The 25,777-nt window shown below is 40.0% G+C and overlaps 4 protein-coding genes across 5 annotated transcripts in view; 1 reads left to right on the top strand and 3 right to left on the bottom strand.

Moving 5' to 3' along the window:
- LOC114245968 (calmodulin-like protein 4) overlaps positions 1-20,629 on the top strand; it is a 122,370-nt gene extending 101,741 nt beyond the window's left edge. The window contains exon 7 of the mRNA XM_089731382.1: positions 20,614-20,629. The gene's annotated coding sequence lies outside the window, so the exon portion shown is untranslated. The remainder of the gene's footprint in view (positions 1-20,613) is intronic.
- LOC114245985 (solute carrier family 2, facilitated glucose transporter member 1) lies at positions 492-18,227 on the bottom strand. Its single transcript, XM_089731376.1, has 12 exons — positions 18,011-18,227; positions 13,816-13,914; positions 12,878-13,038; positions 12,303-12,413; positions 11,311-11,398; positions 10,482-10,695; positions 9,414-9,472; positions 8,612-8,813; positions 7,913-8,049; positions 7,300-7,402; positions 4,288-4,388; positions 492-3,518 (listed from the first exon to the last, which is right to left on the bottom strand). The coding sequence occupies exons 1-12, from the start codon at positions 18,014-18,016 to the stop codon at positions 3,381-3,383; spliced, it is 1,419 nt and encodes a 472-aa protein (XP_089587502.1). The 5' UTR covers positions 18,017-18,227; the 3' UTR covers positions 492-3,380.
- LOC149501895 (uncharacterized) lies at positions 4,968-6,458 on the bottom strand. Its single transcript, XM_089731377.1, has one exon. The coding sequence runs from the start codon at positions 6,384-6,386 to the stop codon at positions 4,983-4,985; it is 1,404 nt and encodes a 467-aa protein (XP_089587503.1). The 5' UTR covers positions 6,387-6,458; the 3' UTR covers positions 4,968-4,982.
- Positions 20,630-21,600: 971 nt separating the features above from the next.
- Positions 21,601-25,422, bottom strand: LOC114246727 (uncharacterized). 2 transcript variants are annotated; one of them, XM_089731379.1, is made up of 7 exons: positions 25,307-25,422; positions 24,458-24,661; positions 24,205-24,312; positions 24,036-24,124; positions 23,907-23,951; positions 23,778-23,824; positions 21,601-23,445 (listed from the first exon to the last, which is right to left on the bottom strand). In XM_089731379.1, exons 4-7 carry the CDS (start codon positions 24,110-24,112, stop codon positions 23,000-23,002), a joined length of 615 nt encoding a protein of 204 aa, XP_089587505.1. In that variant the 5' UTR covers positions 24,113-24,124; positions 24,205-24,312; positions 24,458-24,661; positions 25,307-25,422; the 3' UTR covers positions 21,601-22,999. The 2 variants fall into 2 exon arrangements, with proteins under 2 accessions (XP_089587505.1, XP_089587506.1); XM_089731380.1 differs by lacking the exon at positions 25,307-25,422 and having other exon boundaries at positions 24,458-25,016.
- Between the last annotated feature and the right edge of the window lie 355 nt (positions 25,423-25,777).

The raw sequence follows: 25,777 nt of genomic DNA, 5'->3' as shown, positions 1-25,777 counted from the left end.
ACGCAATAGTCGGTCGCAATTCCAACGCTTTGCACTTTATACGCATCAATAGACTGGTGGTAGGACGTCTTGTGAGTCCGCGCGGGTAGGTACCACCACCCCGCCTGTTTCTGCCGTGAAGCAGTAATGCATTTCGGTTTGAAGGGTGGGGCAGCCGTTGTAACTAGACTTAGCTTATATCTCAATGTGGGTGGCGCATTTACGTTGTACATGTCTATGGGCTCCAGTAACCATTTAACCCCAGGTGGGCCGTGAGCTCATCCACACACCTAAGCAATAAAAAAAAAAGAGTCGAGTCAATCTATCGACAGTTCGTGCTTAAAGGGCTGTAATTTCTTATTTATTTTTATCGCCCTAGTTGGCAGACGAGCGTACGGCTCACCTGATGGTGAATGGTTACCGTCGCCCACGGACTTCAGCAATGCCAGGGTCATAGCCAAGCCGCTGCCTACCGTTGAATACTCTTTAAATCAAATGAAATAAAATAAAAATTCAATTCAAAAAATTTTTATTCAACATAAATGAAAGTATATATTTGTTGAACGTGAAAAGAACTACCGCCAATTCACAAAAAACTAGCCTCCGTCCTGAGAAGAACTGGCAAGAAATTCAGCGGGCATAACTTTTTTTTTTAAATATCAGATTTTTTTTAAATGTTCATTTTTAAGAGTATTATAACGTCACAATTATTGCAATATTGAAATGCCCGGAGCGAGCAACTCATTCCCACTTTGTGCTTTACAAGGATCGTTTGAAGAAGGACATGTCATAGCGCTCGGGAGACACCGTGGAGGGGAACTTATTCCAAAGCCGGATGGTACGTGGCAGAAAAGATCTCTGGAAACGCACTGTGGATGAACACAGTGGCTTCAGGTAGTATGGATGAACTCTACTCCGGTATTTTATATTGTTTGTTGTGTCAAAATTGCAAGCGGTGAGAAGTTTTTAGTAACCGCATATTATAATTGGCGATGGTCATTTTATTTTATTGTGTCCAATAAAAAAATATAAAGAAATTACTCATTATGTTTAATAGTAAACAAATAGAATAGTTCTTTTAACAAAGCAAGGTTTGTTACCTTGCTTTGTTAAAATGTTACATTCAAGTATGGAGGGTAGAAGTGAATTGTACCAAGTGTATAATCTATGAATTGTACCATTTCAGTGTATTAAAGTTTCCGCGGATAGGGAGCCAATTTAGGTAGCGCCACTGTAGCAAGTGGAAGGATTGTAAAAACAGCGCCTTAAACTATTTGAGTAGGATATTAAAATAATAAGGAAATAAACAAATTCTACGTAAAAATAGTAATAAAAATAAATAGTTGAGATTTAAAATATTGTTTTTTTGCTACTCTGTTTAAAGCTACTATATTCATATCGTTTCGGACTTTTTGGCGGGAACGCGAGTAGTGAAGTTGTGTGATTAGTTTTATTTTGTCTATTTAGTGTTTCTTCAGGTTTAAATGTATAATAGCGGTGCTTTATTAACTAATTAGTAGGTATCTGTGATAGTGCATAAATGTGGGAAAATGAAACAAAGCCGCTGGACGTAACTTCCCGTGAGTCCACTGAAAAAATCTCAGTGAATGACCACCACCATTTTACTGAGATAATATTTCATCCCATATCATTTCATCTTATTTCATTTAATTTCATCCCCGTTGATTAATCAAATTAATCATCTTCATTTCATTTCATTCCAAACCATATTATCATTTTTCATAAAAATAAGAATATAAATTAAAATAAGACATGACTTAAAGGTCTTAGTTACCAGGTCATAAAATCCCATAAATTAATCATATCGTTTCCACTTCCTACACTAGCACTATTTCGGTGAGCCCTCCAACATTAACTTGCTGTTTACAGGTGGATACTTTTCCGCTATACAAAATGACGCCCCTTAATTCTACTCTCCATTTTGAAAATTAACCCAAAAAACAATTACAAGTTGTTACAAATAATTACAAGTCGACACTTGTTCAACTTGTCCTATACAAGATCGTGCTTCTTACTTCCACCTTCCAATTAATATTGCTGCCAAGTCAAGAGTCAAGCCACTAAAATATTCCGTCGGAAAAATACAGACCACATTAATATTATTGTGGCGTCTTGCAATGGATTAATGAAGGCTTAGTTTTTTTTTCCGCCACCCATCTCGAGTCATGAGGTCGAAACCTCAACTGTATAAATCAGTGTGCTTAGTGCGAGTGTTTTAACGTTCTCGATAACGTAAACGTTAACTGAAATTTGTATGCAGTTGGAACAGCGCCCCTAGCGGCAAACGTAGGCAAACATTCCAACTCTATATAAATTTGAGTTAACTTTTACGCTATCGATAACGTTAAAAAACTCGCACTTAACATAACCATAATGAATGCATATTATTATAAATAACTAGCTGTATCCGTCCGCTTCGCTGGGCATTTAAAATTAACATTATTTCTCACGCCCACAAAGATTCTTTATCATTAACGCCCCCGCAACTGGTGTAAGGAGTCCAACACCCATATAAATATTAGACTATCCATTAAGTACATGTATTTTCTACATGGATACCAAGTTTCAAGTCAATCGGATGCACGGCTCAGTAGTTATAACGGAACATCCGTAAAAACCACTGTACATTTATATATTAGTATAGATTAAGTATCAAATTTCTTATTCACTACACCTTAGAGTATTAAAAATCACGTCATAAATAGTTTTTAAGACAATAAAATTGACTGTCGCGTTTAGGTTATTCGAGTTGATATCTCAAAGTATGCATCATGTACTGACTCAGTAGGCACATGAGTAGGCGTTCTGAATGCCGCGTGGAGGGTCGTGGATTCGATTCCCATATCGCATCATATATATGTCGGTGACGGTCATTAGCTTAGTAGCTAAACGAAACGCAGCACGATTCCCGAGAGATGGCAGCACGATCGCGGTATCGTCGGAACTCGGCTAACTTCGTGCTGCGACAGAGCCTAGCCGATGGAGGTGCGTAGACGCTATCACACTTACCAACCAGCCTTCTTGAAGAGCGGTGCCTCCGTCCTAAGAACTGTCATTCGTTTCCGTTTGCTGACGTCAAGAGAAGATTTCTAAATTGTTCTAAGACAACAAACCTGATTGGTGTACTCAATATTTCTCTTAGCTCGATCACCCTATTCGCTCCTACGATGTCTGACGATGGTGTTAATAATTGTGGCTTCTCCGACATTTAGGTATTTCAGGGTCAATTGACTGGTTGTGTCCGCTTGTTATTACAACCCTCAACACTAGATGACGCCAGTGATGTTTTAATTTCGCTAACAAGCCGTCGAAGATATCGGCCCGATGTTTGATGGGATCCCTTGATGGGGAACCCACTAAGCTGCCCCCCCTAACCCCTCCTACATCCGCTGCCTAAACATGGCGGTTATCTCGTCAACAGTCTTATTTTTCGTCTCAGGAACTTTAGCGTAAATAAAAATTATGAACAGGAATTGTAGGACCGCGAATATCACGAAAACATTGTTCCCCAGGGCGAGCTGAAAGAGAAATTATACTGAATTATGCTTACGATCGGCTGTAATGAGTGTTTTTTTTTATTAGATGGTTGGACGAGCTCACCGCCCACCTGGTGTTAAGTGGTTACTGGAGCCCATAGACATCTATAACGTAAATGCGCCACCCACCTCGAGACATGAATTGTAAGGTCTAAGTTTTAACAGTACAAAATAATTTTAATTGTAATTTTCATTACATGACATGATTTTCTGTCGTAAGCTATGAATTTATACTTGTACAAAATGATATCAATGTTTCACTTTTTTTTATTGCTTAGATGGGTAGACGAGCTCATGGCCCACCTGATGTTTAGTGGTTACCGGAGCCCATAGACATCTACAACGTAAATGCGCCACCCACCTTGAGACATAAGTTCTAAGGTCTCAAGTATAGATACAACGGCTGCCCCGCCCTTCAAACCGAAACGCATTACTGCTTCACGGCAGAAATAGGCAGGGCGGTGGTACCTACCCGTGCGGACTCACAAGAGGTCCTACCACCAGTAAAAATAAAAATTCACATCTACCAGCCTTTCTAGGATGGCTCAATTAACTAACAATGTTCTTATTGTTTTATCGAAGTCTATAATTGAGTATTAAATACTAATAAATGTACCTATATATTCTGAATTATTATTCTACATATATCTGTCAATAATCAGTTCCGACTAGAAAGGCGTCACCATACAACGAGATTTCGACCTCACGTCTCAAAGCCGGTGACCTCACGTCGTGAGTTAGTTATACTCACCGAGAGCGGTAAGAAGCTTAATCCGACAATGAAATTGGCCGTCCAATTGACAGTGACAGCGACAGATGACGCGGCCGGCCGAGATGATTGGTTGAATAGCTCTGTAGACAAGAAAAAAGAGATTGCCTTACTGTTGGTCCATTTAATTGAAGACATGACTGGATGAAGGGGATATGATACAATTTGTTAATTTTGAGAAAACTGGCAACAATCTTTTGTTAGTTTTTCTCTGTATTTTTTCTTCGCACATAACTCCATCGCGTCCAATTTCTAAAAATAGCATTTAAACCCGAAGTTTTAAGGTCTATTATGGTTTATAGGCACAAAATACCTTCATTCAATGTAAAAATTAAAAAATCTTAAAAATGGTACTTAGCCCCTTCATTCACTCATGTCTTCAATTGCTTTTTAATTTGAGCGCGCTAACAGCGCCCTTAACGGCAAACGTTCCGACTCCATACTTACAAAGGACATCGGGCACCTTTGTATGGGACACTTACCTACAGCGAACAAAAATGAAATTAGGTCTGGTGGATAGGCAATTGAATCTAGTTTACAATGGTATAGGTCCCATATCTGTGAGCCGTGAGAATAAGGAGAAACTGGACATTAAAAAAATATTTTTTTTTTTACTTTTTTGTGCAATAATTCAAGAGGAAAAAAGGAATAAAAAAAACATGTTTTTCTCTTTACTTTTATTCTGCCGCATCCAAATCTACAAGAGTTTCGTCTAAAAACGCCGCAGGTGCGTGAAATTCTTCTTGATATATAGCCCAAGATAAAAAGTATACCACACTGGCGATGTGCGTGCAACTCCCTACAGTGCGGCGGCCGTGTATACAGGAACAGTAATACCCTTCGAGGCTTTGTCTTCCTTGCAATGCCGGATTTATTAGTATATATGTATAATAGCGTTTTGCTCTTATGTGACGAGACTGTATTCTGCCTCGTATTAATATTTTATTTTCTACCAACTCTCTGCGATGGTATAATTCCATTATATACACTCCGTTTGGCCGCATGTGTTCATGGCAATAAGATTTGGCCAATTTCAAATGGTATATTCCCAAGGTAAATAAAAATAGCTCGTAAGTTAATTGTGGAAAATCTCTTAATTCGGGATTGTTTGCCTCTATCGGCGTGAATGCAACTCTTTGCCTGTTTAAGTTGTTTCGAATCACGTAATCAGCCAATTCATTTTCTCTATTTATATTCTCATTTATTATATTTATAAACTCTGCGGCATGAGCGTTATCTCTATATGGCTGATAAGTGGCATTGATAAGTGCTGCAGTTATTTTAAAATCAGTCATCATATTTGTAAGCGCTACATTAAAATAAACATGGCGGAATATTTTGAAGTCTTTTTTAAAGCGACCATTAATAGTCTCTACCACCCAACGACACATAGTGATTAGACGTGATTTATTTGCATCTACTGTGCTCAACTGCTCTCCTCTCGTCCTTGTTGGCGGCATATGTGCATCATATCCATGCTCTTCGATGGCAGGGATAGAGTCTCTAAAGCCGCGGTCCAATATGAAAATATCGTTGGCGTTCAGAAACCAATACCAAACTTCCTCCTCCATCATGTGACGCATTATTTCGGCATCCGTAGTAATAGCTGGATACGGGCCTAATACGTCTACAATATAGCCGTCTGTGCATACAATTAAAAAGGGTTTTATTAAGTTGCGGAATTTGTGCAGGCTATACGTTCTTCTCTGAAAAAGGAAGTTGGAGCTTTTTTGCACGTATATGTATGTTCCATCACACACAAGAATGGCCGCAGGTTCATTCTGGTTACCTCCAAAAATATGACTCGGGATGGTTAAGTTGCGAGCTACTACATCTTCTCTCGTCATGTGATCCAAACCCAGATGGCGGGGAACAAACTCTTCAGATAAACATTCTCGAGCTATTTTTAGTTTTCGTTCCAATGTTCTTCTCGACATATTAAACATAGAAGCTATACGCTCGTCTGGTTCACCTGTTCTTATTTTAACTAAATACAGTCCCAAAACAGTAGCAGAACTGTTGGTTCTATCACGTAGAGAAGATGTTTGATTCAAAATATTATTGAATTGAATTTTATCCATACCCGTATAAAAATGTAGTTCATTGTCATCTATCTCCTCAACATTTTCGAAGTCCAACTGAGTTCCTCGTTCCAATCCAATTTAGTAATTAGGACAAATAGTCAACTTAAAATATGAATTTCATTTTACTTTTATTTCCATTTTCCCATTGTTATGAATTAAAATAACCACATAATATTAAATATGATTGGAAGCACTATGATTTAAAAGTGTTTTGGTTTATGTTCGCGACTTTAAAAAAAGCGGGTAAAAAACGCCCAATGATCTTTGAGTTAACTTTTACGCTATCGAGAACGTTAAAATACTCGCACTAAACACACTGAGAAATATTCGTGTAATCGACTGGACTTTGAAATCTGCTATCGTCATCATAATGCCGAGATATTATCTTGCCAATAGTACAAGAAGGAGTCATATGTATTTCGAAATTATAGTAGTTTTTAATGAAATAACAATCATTAGTATCTTAACGTGAAATTTCTGTTGCGTTCGATTTCCGCCAGTGTGCGCCCCAGTCCGACAGATGGCGCCACCACATAAGTTTTTTTTTTTATAAAGTTCACAACCCAACCACAAGTGCCATTTAAAGTTTAAAATTTGGAAAAAATATCATGACAAAAAAACTTCTTCATCTATTTGAATAGAATAAACTTAATTGAAGTTCAATCAAAAACATCGAACTGTTGATGCTGATAGCCAATCAAGCTCACCTTTAATTACAAAAATAAAGAGATCGCTCATAGCGATAAGACCGTCAATTGTATTTCTTTGTAATTTTTTTTCAGTACAACAAAGCATACTCTCTCTCCCTCTCTCTCTGTCTCTTTCTCTCTCTCTCTCTCTCTCGGTCTCTCTCTCTCTCTCTCTCTCTCTCTCTCTCTTATGTATAATAGTTAGATTTTTTTATAATTACCTGTCACCAAGAACCAGGGTATCGAACCCGGACCGATCGCGAACATCGTCACGAAGAGAACCACGAGCGCTATGCACAGATACGACACCCAGACGTGCTGAGTCTGAAAATAATAATAATTCGTTGTCTGTAAAGTCGGTTTACGGATGATAGTTTGATGTGATGACGTCAGCAGCGGAACTATTCGAACTGCTAGCTCTGACGTTACGCGAGAACAGAGATAAATGTGTCACGAGCCAACGCTCGGGCTGATCGTGCCTCTCGCTCGGACAATCAGGCTCAGGCGGAACGTGACACTTTTTCGGGCGTGCAGCCGGCGTTCATCGATTTATAAGACGTTATCACGTCAAAAAAAGAAAGAAAAACACTAAAGCCTTCAGCTCATTCGAAGCTAAAGTCCGTATGTACAATAAATAGGATCTAAATAAGTTTAATTTTCGTTTCAATATACTATTTTCAATTATAACGGCTTAGATACACCACACGCTGTTAAAGAGTCTGCTGGTCTGATTGTCACGCGAAAGATTGAGGAGATGATTAAGTGGCGACGACGTGACATTTTACTGATTGAAGGATCACTGACTTACTACAGCCACGAGCTCAACAAACTTACGTATGAAGTAGCGACTGTTATGCCGACGGTACATATGAACATTCCCGAGAACCCTGCCAGCAGGAGGGTCTTTCTGCCAGCCACCTCGACGAGCACGAGGCTGGCTATCGTCATCACGACATTCATGGCGCCTATGCCTGAAACCGAAGATCTGCATCGGATCTGGAGGTGCAAATAGCTCCAATGATACCCTCAACTCCAGTTCACGGATGACTTCCACGATGAAGGAATGTGGTTCTGCATATAAGCGCGAAGCAGTCATGATTTCCAATGTGAAGGATAGCATAGTCCTACTAAAACATGATCCAGACTCGGACCTCGTGTTTCAAGGTCGGTAGCGGCGCTCATGTAGTGATGTCCATGGGCCACGGTAATTATACGTGATCATAACATATAGTACACATCACATTTTACCATACGTACCCACTGACACAGCCCACTGAGTTTCTCGCCACATCTACTCAGTGGGTCGCGTTTCCGATCCGGTGGTAGGTAAAAGTTAAATTAAATTTGTATAGAGTTGGAAAGTTTACCTACGTTTGCCGCTAGGGGCGCTGTTCCAACTGCATACACATTCGAGTTAACTTTTACGCTATCGAGAACGTTAAAAAACTCGCACTAAGCACAAAGATGCCTGCTGATGGTATGAGATGGTAGCTAAGTGTGGTCGGTTTCACTAGTTACCTTACAATACCTTACCCAAAGTAGCGTACTGCGCAGCATCAGATCCGAGATGAGTCTTCTCAAAGATGTCAGTCGAAAAGTATATTATAGCATTTATCCCGGAGAGCTGTTGAGCTATCATCACGACTGTGGATATGAAGAGGGGCAGACGGAGGTTCCTGTTTCGGAACAACTCTTGCAGGGTGACCTTCTTGCTGATCTTATTCTTCTCCGCTTCCTTGAATCGGGGTAGATTTGAGGGTAGTTTAATAATGAATCTGGTAGGTTATCATACGAACGCCACCCGACTTCAGATGTAATTACGGCTAGAGCAAATTTCATCGAGAAATAGGCAGAAATAGTCTGCTGGTTTCGAACGCCAACTACGGAGGGTTGAAGTAAGAAGTACCATCTCAGAGTATTAATAAGTGTCCGCTGAAAGGAAACTAATGAAGGTGGCGCCACGGTAGCAAGTGGAAGGATTTTAAATACAATGTATTAAGTAGTAAAAAAAGGATTACGCGGTAGGTAGCGGCTTGGCTCTACCCCTGGCATTGCTGACGGTAACCATGGACGGTCGTCCATGAGCGACGGTAACCACTTACTATCAGAAGTCTCTACCTGAATTCGCAAAAAAACACGAAAAACACTGAACATTCAAATCGATGATAACACAACAATTAGAAAGAATAGATGAGAAAAACTAATTTCAAAATACCGTCATTCAAATCGTCATTCTAACATGTATTAGCTAAATCTGTCAAGATCGTTCGGGGAGCCTTACATCAAATGGCTCGCAAATTTTAACCCCAAATGACGTCACACGTATTGTTCTCACCTGATGCATTTCTTCCATCTCGCCGTGCACCGCCACGTCGCCTCGCAGCCAGTTCAATGCTATAATTAATAACAGACGCTCAATATAAAGCGCCTTTAGAATTGAGGTGGCTTTACTAAATATTTTTTTTAAGAAAATGAGTTTTATACTAGGAGTGACTTCTAAACATGTATTCTATCAGTTTATAAAATTAGTTTTTCAAAAATGTCTAATAAATTTGAAAAGGACAAAGTACTTTTTCCGTCTCTTTTAAATCAAACGCATACTTTAAGCTTTAAGGTGTGCCTTTTTTTTCCTACCCGCGCTGATAGCCTTGAAAGGCTATGTCAGCGTAACCTAGCATATAGGTGAGCCCACGGGGCTCAAACCTGACGTTGTTGCTAACACTGGCCCTAACAAGAGCAGTGCTTCGTAGAATCTACCACCGGATCGGAAACGCGACCCACTGAGAAGATCCGGCGAGAAACTCAGTGGGCTGTGCCTGTGGGTTAGTTTACTCGTCGAGCCCTTCGTCGCAAGCGACGGGTTCGACGAGAACGATGACCGGTTGTTTGTCAGTACCTGGTAATAACACAGGAAATCATAAATCGGAGAGTCGGATGACCATGCGTGATTTGTTTCCAGTTATCTATATGTATATTAATAAGTGAAGCAAAAACTTTGTACCCCTTTTTACGAAAATTGCGCGGACGGAGGAGTATGAAATTTACAACATTTATGGAGAATATAGGGAAGGAGTGCAGAATGCTAATTTTTTTTTAGAATTATGCATTAATAATACATTAAATCAATAAATAAAAACATTCCACACACTATCATGTATTTGACACACACAAGCATGCATACTATTTGTATAATGTCAAACATTTGTTATTGTTTAAAGCCTGTGGTCAAATTGAGAATAGATTAAATATTGTGTCTTTAATATTATTTTTCTATAGTGTATGTAGTCTTGGCGAAATATAGTCTTACACAATAAAACCATGATAATTTTCAACCTTATAATTTCAATGAATTATAGTCGAATTTCGCATACCGGGGGACCACTAGTTAAAATAATTAACAGACCTCTTTGGGCGTGCAGCTCTCGACCCTGGTTCAGGAGTAAGTACTTTGGCGATTCTGGGCAAAGGGGCAGCGTGAGACACTGCAGAATGGCTGGCACCGCTGTCAGTGCCAATAACCATGGCCAGCCGTCCTCCGTGCCGAGCACACTGCTCAGCCCTAGCAGCTGGGACAGCAGTATCGTGACTGTTATGACGAGCTGGTAAACTGTGCCGATCTGAAAATGACGCTCAATTTTTGGCCCAGTGTCGGGAAATTGTGCAGTGTGCTTAGTGTGAGTTTTTTAACTTTCTCGATGACGTAAAAGTAACGTGTAGTGTTTGTGAATAAGCGCGCGGCGTGACGTAGCACTGCATGCGCATCATGAAAAGTCTGCCCATCTCTCTCTCGCGCGGTCTCGCTTATGAGTGTAAAGGGGACAGTAAATGTTTTGCGTTTTTAATGTTTATAAATATAGGGTGGTCTTATTTTATTATTGTTTTAATATTAAATTATTATTGTCTAATTATAATTGCATAAGTTAATAAAAAAATGCTATGCAATAGCTTTACCGCGGCAGACCCCGAGTGCCACACGTGTTTTTTTTAAAGTTCTCGATCGCGTTAAAGTTATCTTAAATTTGTATGCAGTTGGAACAGCGCCCCTGGCGGCAAACGTAGGCAAACGTTACAAATTCATACAAATATGAGTTAACTTTTACGCTATCGAGAACGTTAAAAAACTCGCACTAAGCACACAGAGCGACGTAGCGGGGGAATCACGACCCTCAGCAATGAGGAAAAGCAATTAGGAGGAGGAATTTTTTTAAGAACAAAAAAAAAGTTAAGCTCACCGAGCCTCTGATTGACACTGGCGATATCTCTGACAGGTACAGAGGCACTAAGCCCGCGTTTAGGCCACTGTTAACGCCAATGAGTAATCTGCAATGCGAAGCCCACAGACACATACTATTTTAATTGACATTATTATTTATTGTCATTATTATTAGGGAGTCCAACCCTCATATAAATATTAGCCTATCCATTAAGTACATGTATTTTCTACACGGATACCAAGTTTCAAGTCAATCGGATGCACGGTTCGGTAGTTATAACGGAACATCCGTAAAAACCACTGTAGATGTATATATTAGTATAGATGTGGGACTGTAGGGCGAAATCAAAGTGGATTTTAACATTAAAACTAAATCACTAGTAACATCGTTATCTCAATCGGTGTCTGATATTGACACATTATAAATAAATAAATATTTACTAACAATCACGCCACGTTAACTGGTCCCGTGATAAGTTCGTAAAGAACTTGTGTTACAGGTACCAGATAACGGAAATAAATGTAAGATTTTTATCATACACATACATATATTTAATATACATCCATAACCCTGGAAAATACATTTATATTTATCATAAAAATATCTTCCCTTGGCGGGATTCGAACCCGCGACCCCCTTATGTAGTGACCATGTCACTTATTCACTTATTATTATCACATTTTCGGTAGGCAGCGGCTTGGCTCTGCCCTTGGCATTGCTGAAGTTCATGGGCGACGGTAACCACTCACCATCAGGTGGGCCGTATGCTCGTCTGCCTACAAAGGCAATAAAAAAAAAAAAAAATACCACTACACCAGACGGCCGTTAAACGCCACACGAAAATTACTGGTACACTCCTCTCTCTCATATCGTCATTCACTCCATCGATGTCTTCTTTGGTCGACTTCTTCCCGCTCTACCTTGCACTACTACCATTTCCATACATCTCCTAGTCACATTCATCATCAATAGTTACATATGAGTCATCGAAAGAAAATATTAAAAATTACCTTCCAAGGATGAGCATCTCCGCCGATTTGGCGACCTTCGAAGCTCCCTGCAGAGCGGCCGCCAGAAATACCAGCACGTTGTTGAGCAGCAGACCGCCTTTTCTGCCGAACCTGAAATTTTGATTACAGTGCCATCTATCCGCGGAGGTCAGAGTACTTGCAAATTAATTTCGCTCAGCAGAATCAGGACTTGTGACTGACTCATTATTTTGTTATTATGTAGTAATTAACTAATTTAACGTGATTTTTCCTATTGGTATTGTTACGCCGGTTAGAATAACGCCATCTGTCATCAAATAGCGGAAACATATAGAAACGACTCGGCATTGCTAACATCCATGGGTGACGGTAACCACTCACCATCAGGTGGGCCGTATGCTTGGCTGCCTAAATAAATAAGAAGATCAAAGCATTGCTGTTAACATTTTTTCAATACCGCGTGCGATGCACATTTCTCAATAAGCGAGCTAAAAATAACAATGATTGAAGCACCTAACAATTCGTGACATCACTGTCATCAGTGCCGTGAAAGAGCGAAACAGAACATAAATTTCAATATCAACGCCAAAGTTTACCTGTCGGCAATGATTCCGGTGATCACACCACCAATCATGCCACCGGCGCAGTATATGGAGACAGCCACCGACCAGACCGAAGTCACCTTTGGATCGACCATGGCGGAGACCGAGGTGTTCGTCCCGCTAAGCACGTCTCTCTGGAGCCATTCGCTCATGACCTTCGAAAATAGAAGCATCTTCACGTCCAAAGTACAATTAACCTATGCAATTGGTTTCCTTCAATGAGTAGTCTATAAATGACCTCCAACAGCTACTATGGATCGTTAGATCGCTATTAGCAATAAGACTGCCTATTCAATTTACGATGTGTAACTTCTTTGAGCGTGTAGTGAGTATAATTTAACTCGCGACAGATTCGTTACGGCTAGAGAGAAAAGATATGATTTAGGAAGAGCGAGAGTGAGAAAATAGACAGAGCGTCTGGCGAACCACTTGACCGTGGAGAGAGGGAGAAGGCGAGATAGGTCGGTTCTCTTATACACATTCTGTTTACGGGTGTTGACCACTAGATGGCTTGTCTTTTGTTTCTCATTGCTCCTGTAGATGGCAGTAACATATTTACTATCTTATATTTTATTTTTCAAGAAGGATAATTTTTTTTTTTTTTTCAAATTGATCAATATATTTGTACATATATAAATGGTGAAGAGGTCGTTTCTATTATACACAGCATTCCCCATTACAAAATAAATTTCATTTAAGGATGAACAATAAAGAAAACTACAATACTAACTACACACCCCAAAAGAAGTTTTACTTCTTTTAGATGCACAAAGTTGCATGCACAATTTTATTTTGTGTTTAATAGTTTGTGTTTTCATTTATTTTGTGTACAATAAAACATTCTCCCTCTCTCTCTCTCTCACTCTAACCCCTTCTCTATCTCCCTCTCGCACTCTCTCTCTCTTGTTTCTCTCTCAAAGGTAGTGACTCACCGCCTGCGGAGCGTTTATCACGCCTGTATTGTATCCGTGCTGGAAGGCCGACCAGCAGGTCGACGATATAATGGCGAAAGCGAGGCGAGGGTTCATTTTCTGTTAAAGAAAAGCCTAAAGTTAGATGTTGAAAAAAACTGTTCAAGATACGCCGGTAAGAGTAACGCCATCTATTGCTGAATAGCCGCCGGCAGCGGTTTGAAGAATTTTTTTATTTTCTGTTGTTTGGCAGTTTATAAAAGCTCCTTCAATTGAGTTTTTTTATTTTCTTATGGCTTAGTTTGGTGGACGAGCTCACAGCCCACCTGGTGTTAAGCGGTTACGGGAGCCCATAGACATCTACAACGTAGATGCGCCACTCACCTTGAGATGTAAATTCTAAGGTCTCAGTATAGTTACAACGGCAGGCCCACCCTTCGAACCGAAACGCATTACTGCTTCACGGCAGAAATAGGCAGGAGTGATAGTACCTACCCGTGCGGACTCACAAGAGGTCCTACCACCATTAAAATACCGATTCTCAAAAATACCGATCGCGGCGATTTAATTAATAGAATGGCGAATAAAGAAATTTTTAGCCGCGCAATTTTTTAATCCGCAAATTGTGAAAACTTGAATGAAGGAAGCGCGAATTAGGAGCTTTCACTGTCTTTCAAAAATAGTGTGATTGCCTTGTGGCAATGTGGTACAAATAACAAACCACAGATCATTGCGTTGCTTAAAACAGACTTCTAACAAAAATAATTGGTTACCCCCGCTCTGGTCAATTATTTCCCAAGAAATCCAACATCAAACCGTCAAATAGTTTCGCTCAAGTATTTTCCATCTCAAGCTAACCTTGTAATAATAGTGACAACGCAATTTTAACGGTAACTTATTGTGCACACAAAACAGTTTCTTATAGAAAAAAAATTACCTCACTACTAAACATAGAACTACACGTAATCTAGAAATGCCAATTTAAAATAATCTGTTCATGGATTCGCGTGTCACAGAGTTATGCAGCCGAAGGAAGTTCCTCACAGAGTTAGGACCTAGGCGTCACCCTCGACAGAGGGATGATATTCAGGCCCCACATTAAGTCAGTACGCGATGGAGCCGCATTCCTACTCAGTCGACTCTACCCCATGATCTGCGAGCCAAGTAAATTGTCCCTTCATAACAAGGTGACACTCAACTATGAAACTTGCATACATTCCGTCATGACCTATGCAAGGGTAGTGTTCGCTCACGGGGCCCGTACACGCATTCACTCTTTCCAGGTCATCCAATACGATTCTGCGGGATAGCCGTCGGAGCACTGTGGTATGTGAGGAATGTAGGTAGATCTACACGACGATCTAAATTTAGTACCCATATGTATCTTAAGGCAGCGTCAGAACGCTACATTGAAAAAGCAGCTTTATTTTTCCTACTTAAGCTGATGGTCTTGAGAGACCATATCAGTGTCACCGGACGAGTAAGTGAACTCACGAGGCTCAAACCTGACGATGTTGCTAACACGAACCCCAGCAAGAGCCGTGCTTCGCAAAATCTACCACCGGATCGGAAACGCGACCCACTGAGAAGATCCGGTGAGTAACTCAGTGGGCCGTGTTTGTGGGTTAATTTACTCGCCGAGCCTTAGCAAGCGTCGGGTTCGACGAGAATGTTGACCGGGAAAAAGCAGCGCGGGGGGTTGAGGCTGCGCCGCACGCTACCGTCACTCTAGCGCGCTGGCACCAGGAGGACGGGACGGCGCGTCGGCGGCTGCGTACTGCGATGCGGTCCGCATTTTCGTCGTCGTTGTCGTCGCCGAATATACTGTTGAAGACCAACCCTGGTTCTGGCCCAGCGGGGTATCCCGGAACACCAGCGGCACCGCCCGGGCGGCCTGGTAGGGCCGCCGTACCGCGGAGACCGACGTCGTTGGTCGTCGACTATCGCCTCGACGACCCGTCGGTCGGGCGTCCTCGAGGTGGCGCCGCGTGTCTGGTTGTAGTGTTGACTGCGGGAACCCCCCTACTCTGAACGGGTTCTGACCCCGGACGGAGATCGGACGTCGGGTGTAAGAGTGCAGGGGAGTCGTTTAGTGGGTGGGCCCTAAAATCCTTGGGCCCGCGATCTGCTCTCAACACCTGCAGATCGTTGAGTCTCACATACCCCGCGCGCCCCCTAGGCGCGGGGACCTCATAGGAGGTACGGCCCCGGCCCGAAAAAATAAAAAAAAAGCGCGGCACAATAACCCTCTTACTAATTACTTATCCCGACCGCAAAGCCGTCGTCGCCTTTAACATGTCTTATTGGATTCCCCGGAATCAGTTTCGGAGCTTTTACGCCTCTCAAGCACTGGACACCGTCCTCGTCGAACTAGTCGATTACGATGAAGCGTTCGACGAGCTAACTAACCTATAGACACAGCCCACTGAGTTTCTCGTCGTAAATTTCTCAGGGGGTCGCGATTTCGATCCGGTGGTAGATTCAGCGAAGCACTGCTCTTAATAAGGCCGGTTTGAGCCCCGTGAGCTCACCTATTCGCCCGGTTACGCTGACAAAGCCTGTCAAGGCTAAAAAGAAAAACTCCGGAAGGCTAACAACCACTGGTGACTTGTGTTGTAGACACCACCACCAGCGGCAATAGTTGGTGTTTTATCTCATAAAAATGTATTAGATACATACTAGCTTTTGGCCGCGACTTCGTCCGCGTGGAATAGTTACTTTGGCATAACGCAAAATTTTACCCGCGACTTCATTTACAGCACTCAGGATTGGGACTTCATTACTGAACCGGTAGAGGGCGTTGAAGAAACTAGATTTTGAGATTTTTTGACAATTTCTTTTAAATTTTTCGTAAAAAAAATTTTTTTTTTTCTTAATAAAAAGTATCGTTACGTGCAAGAATATATTGTGTACAAAGTTTCATGATGATCGGTTGAGTAGTTTTCGCGTGAAAGCGTAACAAACAAACTTACATTCACATTTATATATTAGTAGGGATAATCCTAATCTTTTTAATTGTATATTCAGTAAGATTTATTAACACAATCTTAATAGGTAACGAATGAAAAGAGTTCTGAATCAACCACTTCCATTGCATTATTTAAATTTTCGTTCACGCTTCTGATCGACACACGCTGTTTATTCTATTGACAATGTTATTACAGTTGTTTCAGATAAACATTTGTCGTTCTGTTTAAAGATCAGATAAATTATTACTATTCATTAGTAATTTTTTAATTTTTAAACATATAATTTAAGAAATAGTATCCTTATTAGGTAATCCGTTTGGTAGCATTTTTGTTTGGTAATAAAACTTAAAAAATAAGTTTTTTCTGGTGGATTTTATGACCTGGTAACTAACTGGTAATATGGAGTGAAATGAAATGAAGATGATTAATTTGAGACATTAATCAACTGGGATGAAATATAATCTCAGTAAAATGGTGGTCATTTACTGAGGTTTTTTCTCCAGCGGCTTTGTTTCATTTTCCCCAATTTCTGCACTTTCACAGATATTAAGCAGTTAATAAACTACCGTTTTTTTTTTGTTTTTTTTTTATTGCTTTGATGGGTGGACGATCTCACAGCCCACCTGTTTTTTTTTTTTATTGCTTGCATATGTGGACGAGCTCACAGCCCACCTGGTGTTAAGTGGTTACTGGAGCCCATAGACATCTACAACGTAAATGCGCCACACACCTTGAGATATAGTTCTAAGGTCTCAGTATAGTCACAACGGCTGCCCCACCGTTCAAACCGAAACGCATTGCTGCTTCACGGCGGAAATACGCGGGGTGGTGGTACCTACCCGTGCGGACTCACAAGAGGTCCTGCCACCAGTAATTACGCAAATTATAATTTTGCGGGTTTGATTTTTATTACACGATGTTATTCCTTCACCGTGGAAGTCAATCGTGAACATTTGTTGAGTACGTATTTCATTAGAAAAATTGGTACCCGCCTGAGATTCGAACACCGGTGCATTGCTCAACACGAATGCATCGGACGTCTTATCCGTTAGGCCACGACGACTTCTCAATACATTTAAACCTGAAGAAACATTAAATAGACAAAATAAATCAGACAACTTCACTCCTCGCATTCCCGCCAAAAAGTAAAAAAAAAAGTAAATAAAGAAAAAGCACAAACTCTCTCGTATTTACATATTTTAATAAAACTCCGTTGAAAGTTAGACATTCAAACAAACTTTACTCACCGCCATTACTAATTTTTCAAAAAAAAATCAGAACACAACAAAATCCGTACTTGAAATAATATTAAAGCACACATAAACACACAAAAACAATTAATAGAAAACCCAAGGTATTTTTTTCAATTTCTATTGGAAGCGCTCCACCATTGCGAACGTAGACCGTTCGAAATTCGAATGTCGAAGCGTACGCGCCGCGCCGGCAGTGGCGGGAAATGTGTTTGGTTAGTGACATAATTTTACGTGTAGCGGTAACGAATTATTTACAGCTTTAAAGCGCTTTATAAAATATATGTAATGTACAAGTGAAACTGTGGTTTGATATAGGTTATTGTACGTAAAATCATTGATTACTAGATACTCGCGCAGGGACGTCTTAAATTAGGCTGGGGCCCTTGGGCACACAAGAATTTGAGGCCCTTGTGGAAAGTAAAAAAAGCGAATTATAATAACATTTTTTTACTGAGTATGACCATTTATTATAGGTAATCAAATACAGTATAATATAATATGTCATTATTATTAGAATGCTGCTGGTTTGTTGGTTACGATCACGATAACGGAAACCGAATAAATGTGTGAGAGAAATTGTCGGTCCTTAGGGGCCCCCTGAGAATGGGGGCCTTTGGCCCCGTGTGCCCTTATGGTAAAGACGGTATTGTACTCGCGTGTCTCCCCATACGTTGACAGTACTATGATAGAAAACTTCGGAAGAGGGCAGATCACCGCGCTCGTCGAATCCGTCGCTTGCGATGTAGGGCTCGACGAGTCAATTAACCCACAGAGACAGCCCACTTAGTTTCTCGCCAGATCTTCTCAGTGGGTCGCGTTTCCGATCCGGTGGTAGATTATGCGAAGCACTACTCTTACTAGGGCCAGTGTTAGCAAAACACCCGGTTTGAGCCCCGTGAGTTCACCTACACCTCAAAGAGAAGCTGATATAGCCTCTCAAGGCTATTAGCATAGGTAGGAAAAAAAATCCGACAGGTGCCAAAAAAACTGTACCTACCAAGTTCATGATCACAAAAAAAAGGATTCAACACACTTTCGTCTTAGACACGGCCTTACGGGTCTATCAGGTTCAATGACCCTTGTATTAGACGCCTTTAGCTCTAACCCTAAGAACAGGCTTAGGGACACCGGTAAATGTACTCGTCGAACACGGCAAAGAATTCGACGTGCAATCTAACCTAAACATCAGCCCGCTGAGTTTCTGGCATGTTTCTCGCCAGATCTTCTAAGCGGTTCGCGATTCCGATCCGGTTGTAGATTCATTCGCGAAGCAGCTACTCTTGAAGTGTTAGGTCTCCTTTGGAGGCACTCGGGTAGCTGTTAGCAAATCCCCTAATCCTGGCTGAGCCCTAGCTCACTCACCTGTACTGGTGAAATTGGAAAGACCTCCGGGCCACCAGTAATCCTTCAATTATAAAAATGACAAACACACATTTTAATTAGCTCGTTTTGTCTCTGTATGTATTTTTTTTCCTACCTATTCTAGTAACCTCAAGGGGTTATTCTAGATTCAACGAACTAGTAGGTGAGCTCACGGGGCTCAAAGCTGACGACATTGCTAACATGAACCCTAGCAAGAGCCGTGCTTTGCAGAATCTACCACCGGATCAGAAATGCGACCCACTGAGAAGACTCGGCAAGAAACTCAGTGGGCTGTGTCTGTGGGTTAATTTACTCGCCATGACTATATGTATTTGTATCTATATGTCGTATGTAACAGCAATCTTTTAATATCAATAGTCACGGACTTCAACTTCATGTCTTCAAGATGTTCGCATAACTTAAAAATTTAAATCGATTACAATATCAAAAATTCCTTATTTTGCCTAATATCTTAACACGACAAAAAAGTGCTAAGGCGGTTTTTTTATTTGGTCTTGTCTTTTGTATATTACTACATTAAAATTTAACTTCTATGGTTATGTTAAATTTTGGAAGTGACTTTTTTCGTTGCAGCAATCGGAGTTTTTTTTTTAATAATGACCACATAGAGATCAATGATGTCATGATCAAATTACAATAAATATCGAAAAGCATGTTTACACACACCTACACAGGTCTACGCCAGTGTAGGCAGATATAACCCTTGTGACGTCAGACTGTGTTTGAATTATGATACAGACATGATAACATCATTGAACGACCTTCGGATGGTAGGCGGGATGTTGTTTCAAAGATAAAATCGAACGCGATAAAAAAATACTACTGTTTAAGAATCGCTTTAAAAACCTTGATTCAGCGCTTTCCGCTTTATACTAAACCGGTTGGAGGTGTGTGCAGGGGCTTGGCGTGACGTCACGCGCACGTGTGCGTAAAAACTAGACGCCAAGAATGCGAGACCCCTCCCTCCCCCGCATTCGAACGGAACTCCCTTAAAAAAACACGCCACAATGCCTCCCGAAGACCAACACATGTTGGTTTATGTGGCGTGACTGCATCATTGTTATTTCTTTTGAAACCTTTGAAACGCTTTGCTTGGCTTTTGACATAAATTATTGCATCCAGCATAGAAAATCGATTTATTATTATTAAACTATAGTTTACAATGCTTTTTATTGTTAAAGAGTTTTGACTTAGAGTTTGCTTTTTATAGACTTACTAGCTGACCCGGCAAACGTTGTGTTGCCTTAAATAAGATTTCTAGGGAAATTCTAGTTTAGGAAAAAATACCTCATTCAACCACATAATACCATATTATAACCAAAAAAAAATTATCCCAAAAATAAAAATAAAGGTTTGGGGTGGACAACCCTTACCACTTAGGGGTATGAAAAATAGATAGTAGCCGATTCTCAGACCTACTGAACGTACTATTGATACACAAATAAAACCAAAAAAACATGGCTGGCAAGCTACGATTCTTCTTTTTCTCCACCTTATCCCACAAGGTGGGGTCGGCACAGCAAATTTTTCTCTTCCATTCTCAGCCGTCATCTCAACCCTCACTCCTCTCTCTCTCATATCGTCATTCACACACTCCATCCATGTCTTCTTCGGTCGACCTCTTCCCCCTCTACCTTGCACTACCATTTCCATACATATATTCCTTACAAGCTACGATTGATACACAAATAAAACCAAAAAAACATGGCTGAAAAATGTATAGTGAGTAAGACGGGAGACCGGCTTCGTCCACATCCCTACTACGTGATGTTTGCTGGATGAGCGGTGATAACTGATCGATTGATAGTTGATCAGTAGTCGACCGGCGAGGGCGGGAGATCAAATTGAATTAAAAAAAAAACATAATTAAAGGAACTTGAAATTATAAACTCTGAATAAGAATTTATCGTACTACAATTATAATATTTGATTGCCATCTTGGAACCTTATTGCGGATCTGTGCATAGAATTAAAAAAAAAAATCGGGATTGAAAAATAAGGGTTGATCGTATAAGAGTGAAAATTGACAGTAATATGAATTTTTTTATTTTAATTCATGACAAAATAAAAATAAAAATCTTGCCAAAAAAAATTAAAGTTTATAATTAACAAATAAAAAATAGGGGTTGATCGTAGATGGGTGAAAATTTCAGCGTAATATGAATTTTTTTATTCTAAGTTATGACAAAATAAAAACATAATTCTTGCAAAAAAATTTATATTTTTTAATTAGCCAATAAAAAATAAGGGTTGATCGTAGAGGGGTGAAAATTTAGGGTTGTATGTATTTTTGTATGCTGTATCATAAAAAAAAAAAAAATTGTCCAAAAAATAAAATAAAAATTTAGGGGTGGACCCTTAACATTTAGGGGGATGAAAAATAGAAGTTTGATTCTCAACCCTGGCCAATATGCACGCTAAGATTCACGAAAATCGGTCGAGCCGTTTCGGAGGAGTTCAATCACGCACCCCGTGACACGAGAATTTTATATATTAGATATAATTTATAGATTTTTAATTAAGTGCGTTTTCATATTAAAATTTTACGTTCGAATTCCAGATTTTCATTAGATTTTGTGGTGAAATAAAGAATTGGAATGAAAGCGAAAAAAGGATAGTAAAAAAAAATAATTACAAGTATTTACTTCTATTAAATATATTGACTACATTTTAATTAATAGATACCTAGCTCAAGAGACGGAAGTTTTCTATTTTTGACATCGTGACATTTACAATAACATGTCGTAAAAAAAAAAAACTAGAATGATGCCATTTTAAAACCGTAAAGGTCACAGTCTAACTTGGTTCTATTAACAAGGTTATTGTTATTTAATAAAAAAAATCCAATAGTCTTTTTTCTTCGATTTTTATAATACAATTGAAAGAGATTTTACTAATTGAAGAAATCCAATTCTCGGTGATAGGACGTCACGTGAGTCGAAGTAGGTAGCAGCTCCATGCCTTTTTCTGCCGCGAAGCAGTAACGCGTTTCGGTATGTACGGAGCGTCCCCGCACAGTCAAATCCCCGGCTTTTTAGTTCCCGCGCTAGTGCTGGTGAATTGTAAAAATTATCCATCCAGATAGTATGGCCTTTGTGCTCCAGACCATCGAGTAATCTGAGCACAAGAGACGGTACTATTCCCGAGATTGGATTGTCTTCTGGAAGTGGCGAGGGCTCGTGGCCTGCGTGCACTATAACCGCCACAAGTATCCACTACTGGATTCGCAGAGTTCATACGTCTCGATTCCAACTGTCGCTGCTTTATTCCGTATGAATTGGTTGATGTCCAGCCAACCTTTCCACATTGTAAGCCTTTCATCAATGGCCAGGTTTGGTGCCAATGTATACAGTTGGGAAAATTTTAAATTCAAGTGTTCTATGACCAACTTTATTTTAAATATTTTTGCTTTCGGTCTAGGTAATGTTTGTAACATACCATTTATGTCTACGATAAATGTCTACATTTCAACAACAACATAAATCCATCGTATGATATGTAAACCGAGAAACCCTGAGTTCTGAAAATGTCAGTACTGGTATTCCAGTACTCTTCAAGCCGACTTTTGACGACCATTCCCATCGATAAGATGATGGCAAGTTAAATATAAATTTCATTAACCGTCATCTCTTGCCATCGAGTAATCCGGCTATTAGGACGGTTTACTCCGCTCTCCAGCATGGTCGCTGCCGGCTGTTGGGCATAAATGTTTGTCTCCCTGACAATTAAATCAATAATATCCCGATCCCACATGGCAACGAATGCTTCATATGGACTCGTGAAAGAGACCTTAGGACCACTATTAATCTGCGAGAATGTTTCCCGCCTCAAACGAGGTTCAATTTGAGGCTCCGGATACGCTCTCCAGTCGAAGTTAAATTTATTGTTCGGCTCCATGGGAACAGTCGTCGGTAAGTCGGGTGTCGGGGCACTGTTAGCGGGAGTTTCCAGTTCGTCGTAAGTTTCCTGCATGCGCATTCTTTCGACTCGTGAAATCATCGGCCGCGCCATCCCCTCGCTCTCACTATCCGAGTCTTCCTCGTTGCCTGAAAGGAAATAACTTACAAGTGGTAGGACCTCTTGTGAGTCCGCACGGGTAGGTACCACCGCCCTGCCTATTTCTGCCGTGAAGCAGTAATGCGTTTTGGTTTGAAGGGTGGGGCAGCTGTTGTTACTATATTGAGACCTTAGCACTTATATCTCAAGATGGGTGGCGCATTAACGTTGTAGATGTCTATGGGCTCCAGTAACCACTTAACACCAGGTGAGCCGTAAGCTCATCTATGCACATAAGCAATAAAAAAAATTCTGGTTTTGATTACAATAGGTAATTACAATTTTACATCGGCGATTGTTAAAAATAAGGTTTGTGTCTTACCATAATTAAGCAGTGAGATTATCTCTTCATCTCGCAGAGGACAGTTTCTAAAAAATGAAAAGTACCTATATTTTAATCAATGGTAGTAATTATTTTTATCTTGTAGGTGGTAAACCAAGATGAACTTACAGTGGTCGATCACTTTTTTTTGAAGAATGTTCAACTTCCAGACCTCTGAAAATTAAATAAATATTTAATTACATATAAATTTAACAAAACAAATAAACGTATAAAAAAAAATGTTTGATTAATACTTACGCAGGCATGGATAAAATGCTTTCGTGTCCACGAGAAGTGGATGGCATTGTTTGGTCGATCACCCCATGGATGACCATATAGACTCTGCTCTGAAAACCATAACAAACATTTGTTTAATAAGGATATTTGTTTTACTTCCAAGAACATAAATATCAATCAGAATAGTCACCTTGGATTTGTTTCCACCACAGGCGGGACAACCCTTACCCTTTTAGGGTGGAGTGGTGTCTCTAACCGTTCTCCAGTGGGTACATTTTTTAGTGTATTAGAGAATGTTCTGAAATACGCATTGACATTAAAAGAAATATTTAAGGAATAAATCAATAAATAAGTTACAAGAAAGAACGATAAACAAATATATAAATAATTACAATATATTATAATAAAATAAAAATTGAGTTTTAGTTTAAAAAAGTTATTACGGCTCAGAAAACGAAGGCCTGTCCGGGACACGACGAATTTGGCCACCACGTGTCCTTGCACCGCCACGGGCTGCCACACCGCCAGGGGTTGTCACACCGCCATGGGCTGCCACACCGCCACGGGCTGCCACACCGCCACGTGAACGGGCTCTACCACCACCTCTTGCAAGCCCACGCCCACTTGCTTCACAGTTCTTACTAGTACTATTTTGTGAAAAATAAAGCCAACATAAACCAACTGAGCACGCAAAATAAACACATGCATGGTTAAAAAATGTTGAACATTAGAAGTGCTAAAATCAACCCAAATCAATCAATCTAATCAAAATTACTTTAAGTTACAAAGAAACATTTAAAAAATCTAATCGCTAAGAAAAAAATTAAAAAAACAAGATGATTGGCTTATGTGAAGAATCTGGTATTCTAATATAAAATATGTAAAAAAATAATCAAATATCTAAAATTATAAAAAAAATCATTAAAAAATTTCATATGAAATTCAAAGGTCCTGTCGATAATATTTTTACCGCCAGCCATTTTGGCATTTGACCCGCCTGTGGTAAGTCCACTTAGCGGACCTAACGGTTTTTTTACGGTATCTTAACGGTTGAATTTTTTACATTTGCTACTAAAATACACGTATTTTGTACTTATTAGATTGAAGTTCACTAAATAATGTTCTGATTACACAATAATTTTAATAAATTTCATAATTTTTCAAACAGATATCACAAAACAAAATCCACCTAAGACTTCGAAAAATGACTTGGTCGTAGCTTCGATGGTGGTTTTTACCTTAAAATGTAAAGGATATACCCCTATTAGTAAATAAAATTAATTAATACTTACTGTTGCATATTTCTCAGTAGACGAACCAAATTTTTTGATATATTAATTGCTGTACGACCGACTAATTCGCGGGAAGCACTGTTTGAAAGTTTTGAAACTGCCAACCATAGGTTTTTACAATTTTTCCTTGTTAGGAAAGGCAAGGGGATCTAAGCCCATACAGCCTCCAACCATAGATTATACACTTTATATATTTGAGACTGCCAACGGCTAAATCAACGAACTTGCTTTTGTACCACCGACCAAACAAATTTTATGTAATAAGGCGAACCTATTCATGCTTAGTCTATTTTTAAAGTACTTCAGAACGAAAACTCTAGTAAAAAATGTAACAGCCCATAATATAGAAAGTCCGCTGAGCGGACGCGGCACTGTGGCCGCCACTGGCCGCGTCTGTGGGAAGTCCTTTGAGCGGACGGGTCACCGTTGATAGATAAATGTGATTTGATATTTCACGTATCTGTGGAGTCC

The sequence above is a fragment of the Bombyx mandarina genome, chromosome 11 (assembly GCF_030267445.1).
Source record: "Bombyx mandarina strain Sakado chromosome 11, ASM3026744v2".
In the NCBI taxonomy this organism is placed as follows: domain Eukaryota; kingdom Metazoa; phylum Arthropoda; class Insecta; order Lepidoptera; family Bombycidae; genus Bombyx; species Bombyx mandarina.
The sequence above is the reverse complement of the archived record's forward strand: the minus strand, read 5'-3'. Positions and strand labels throughout refer to the sequence as shown.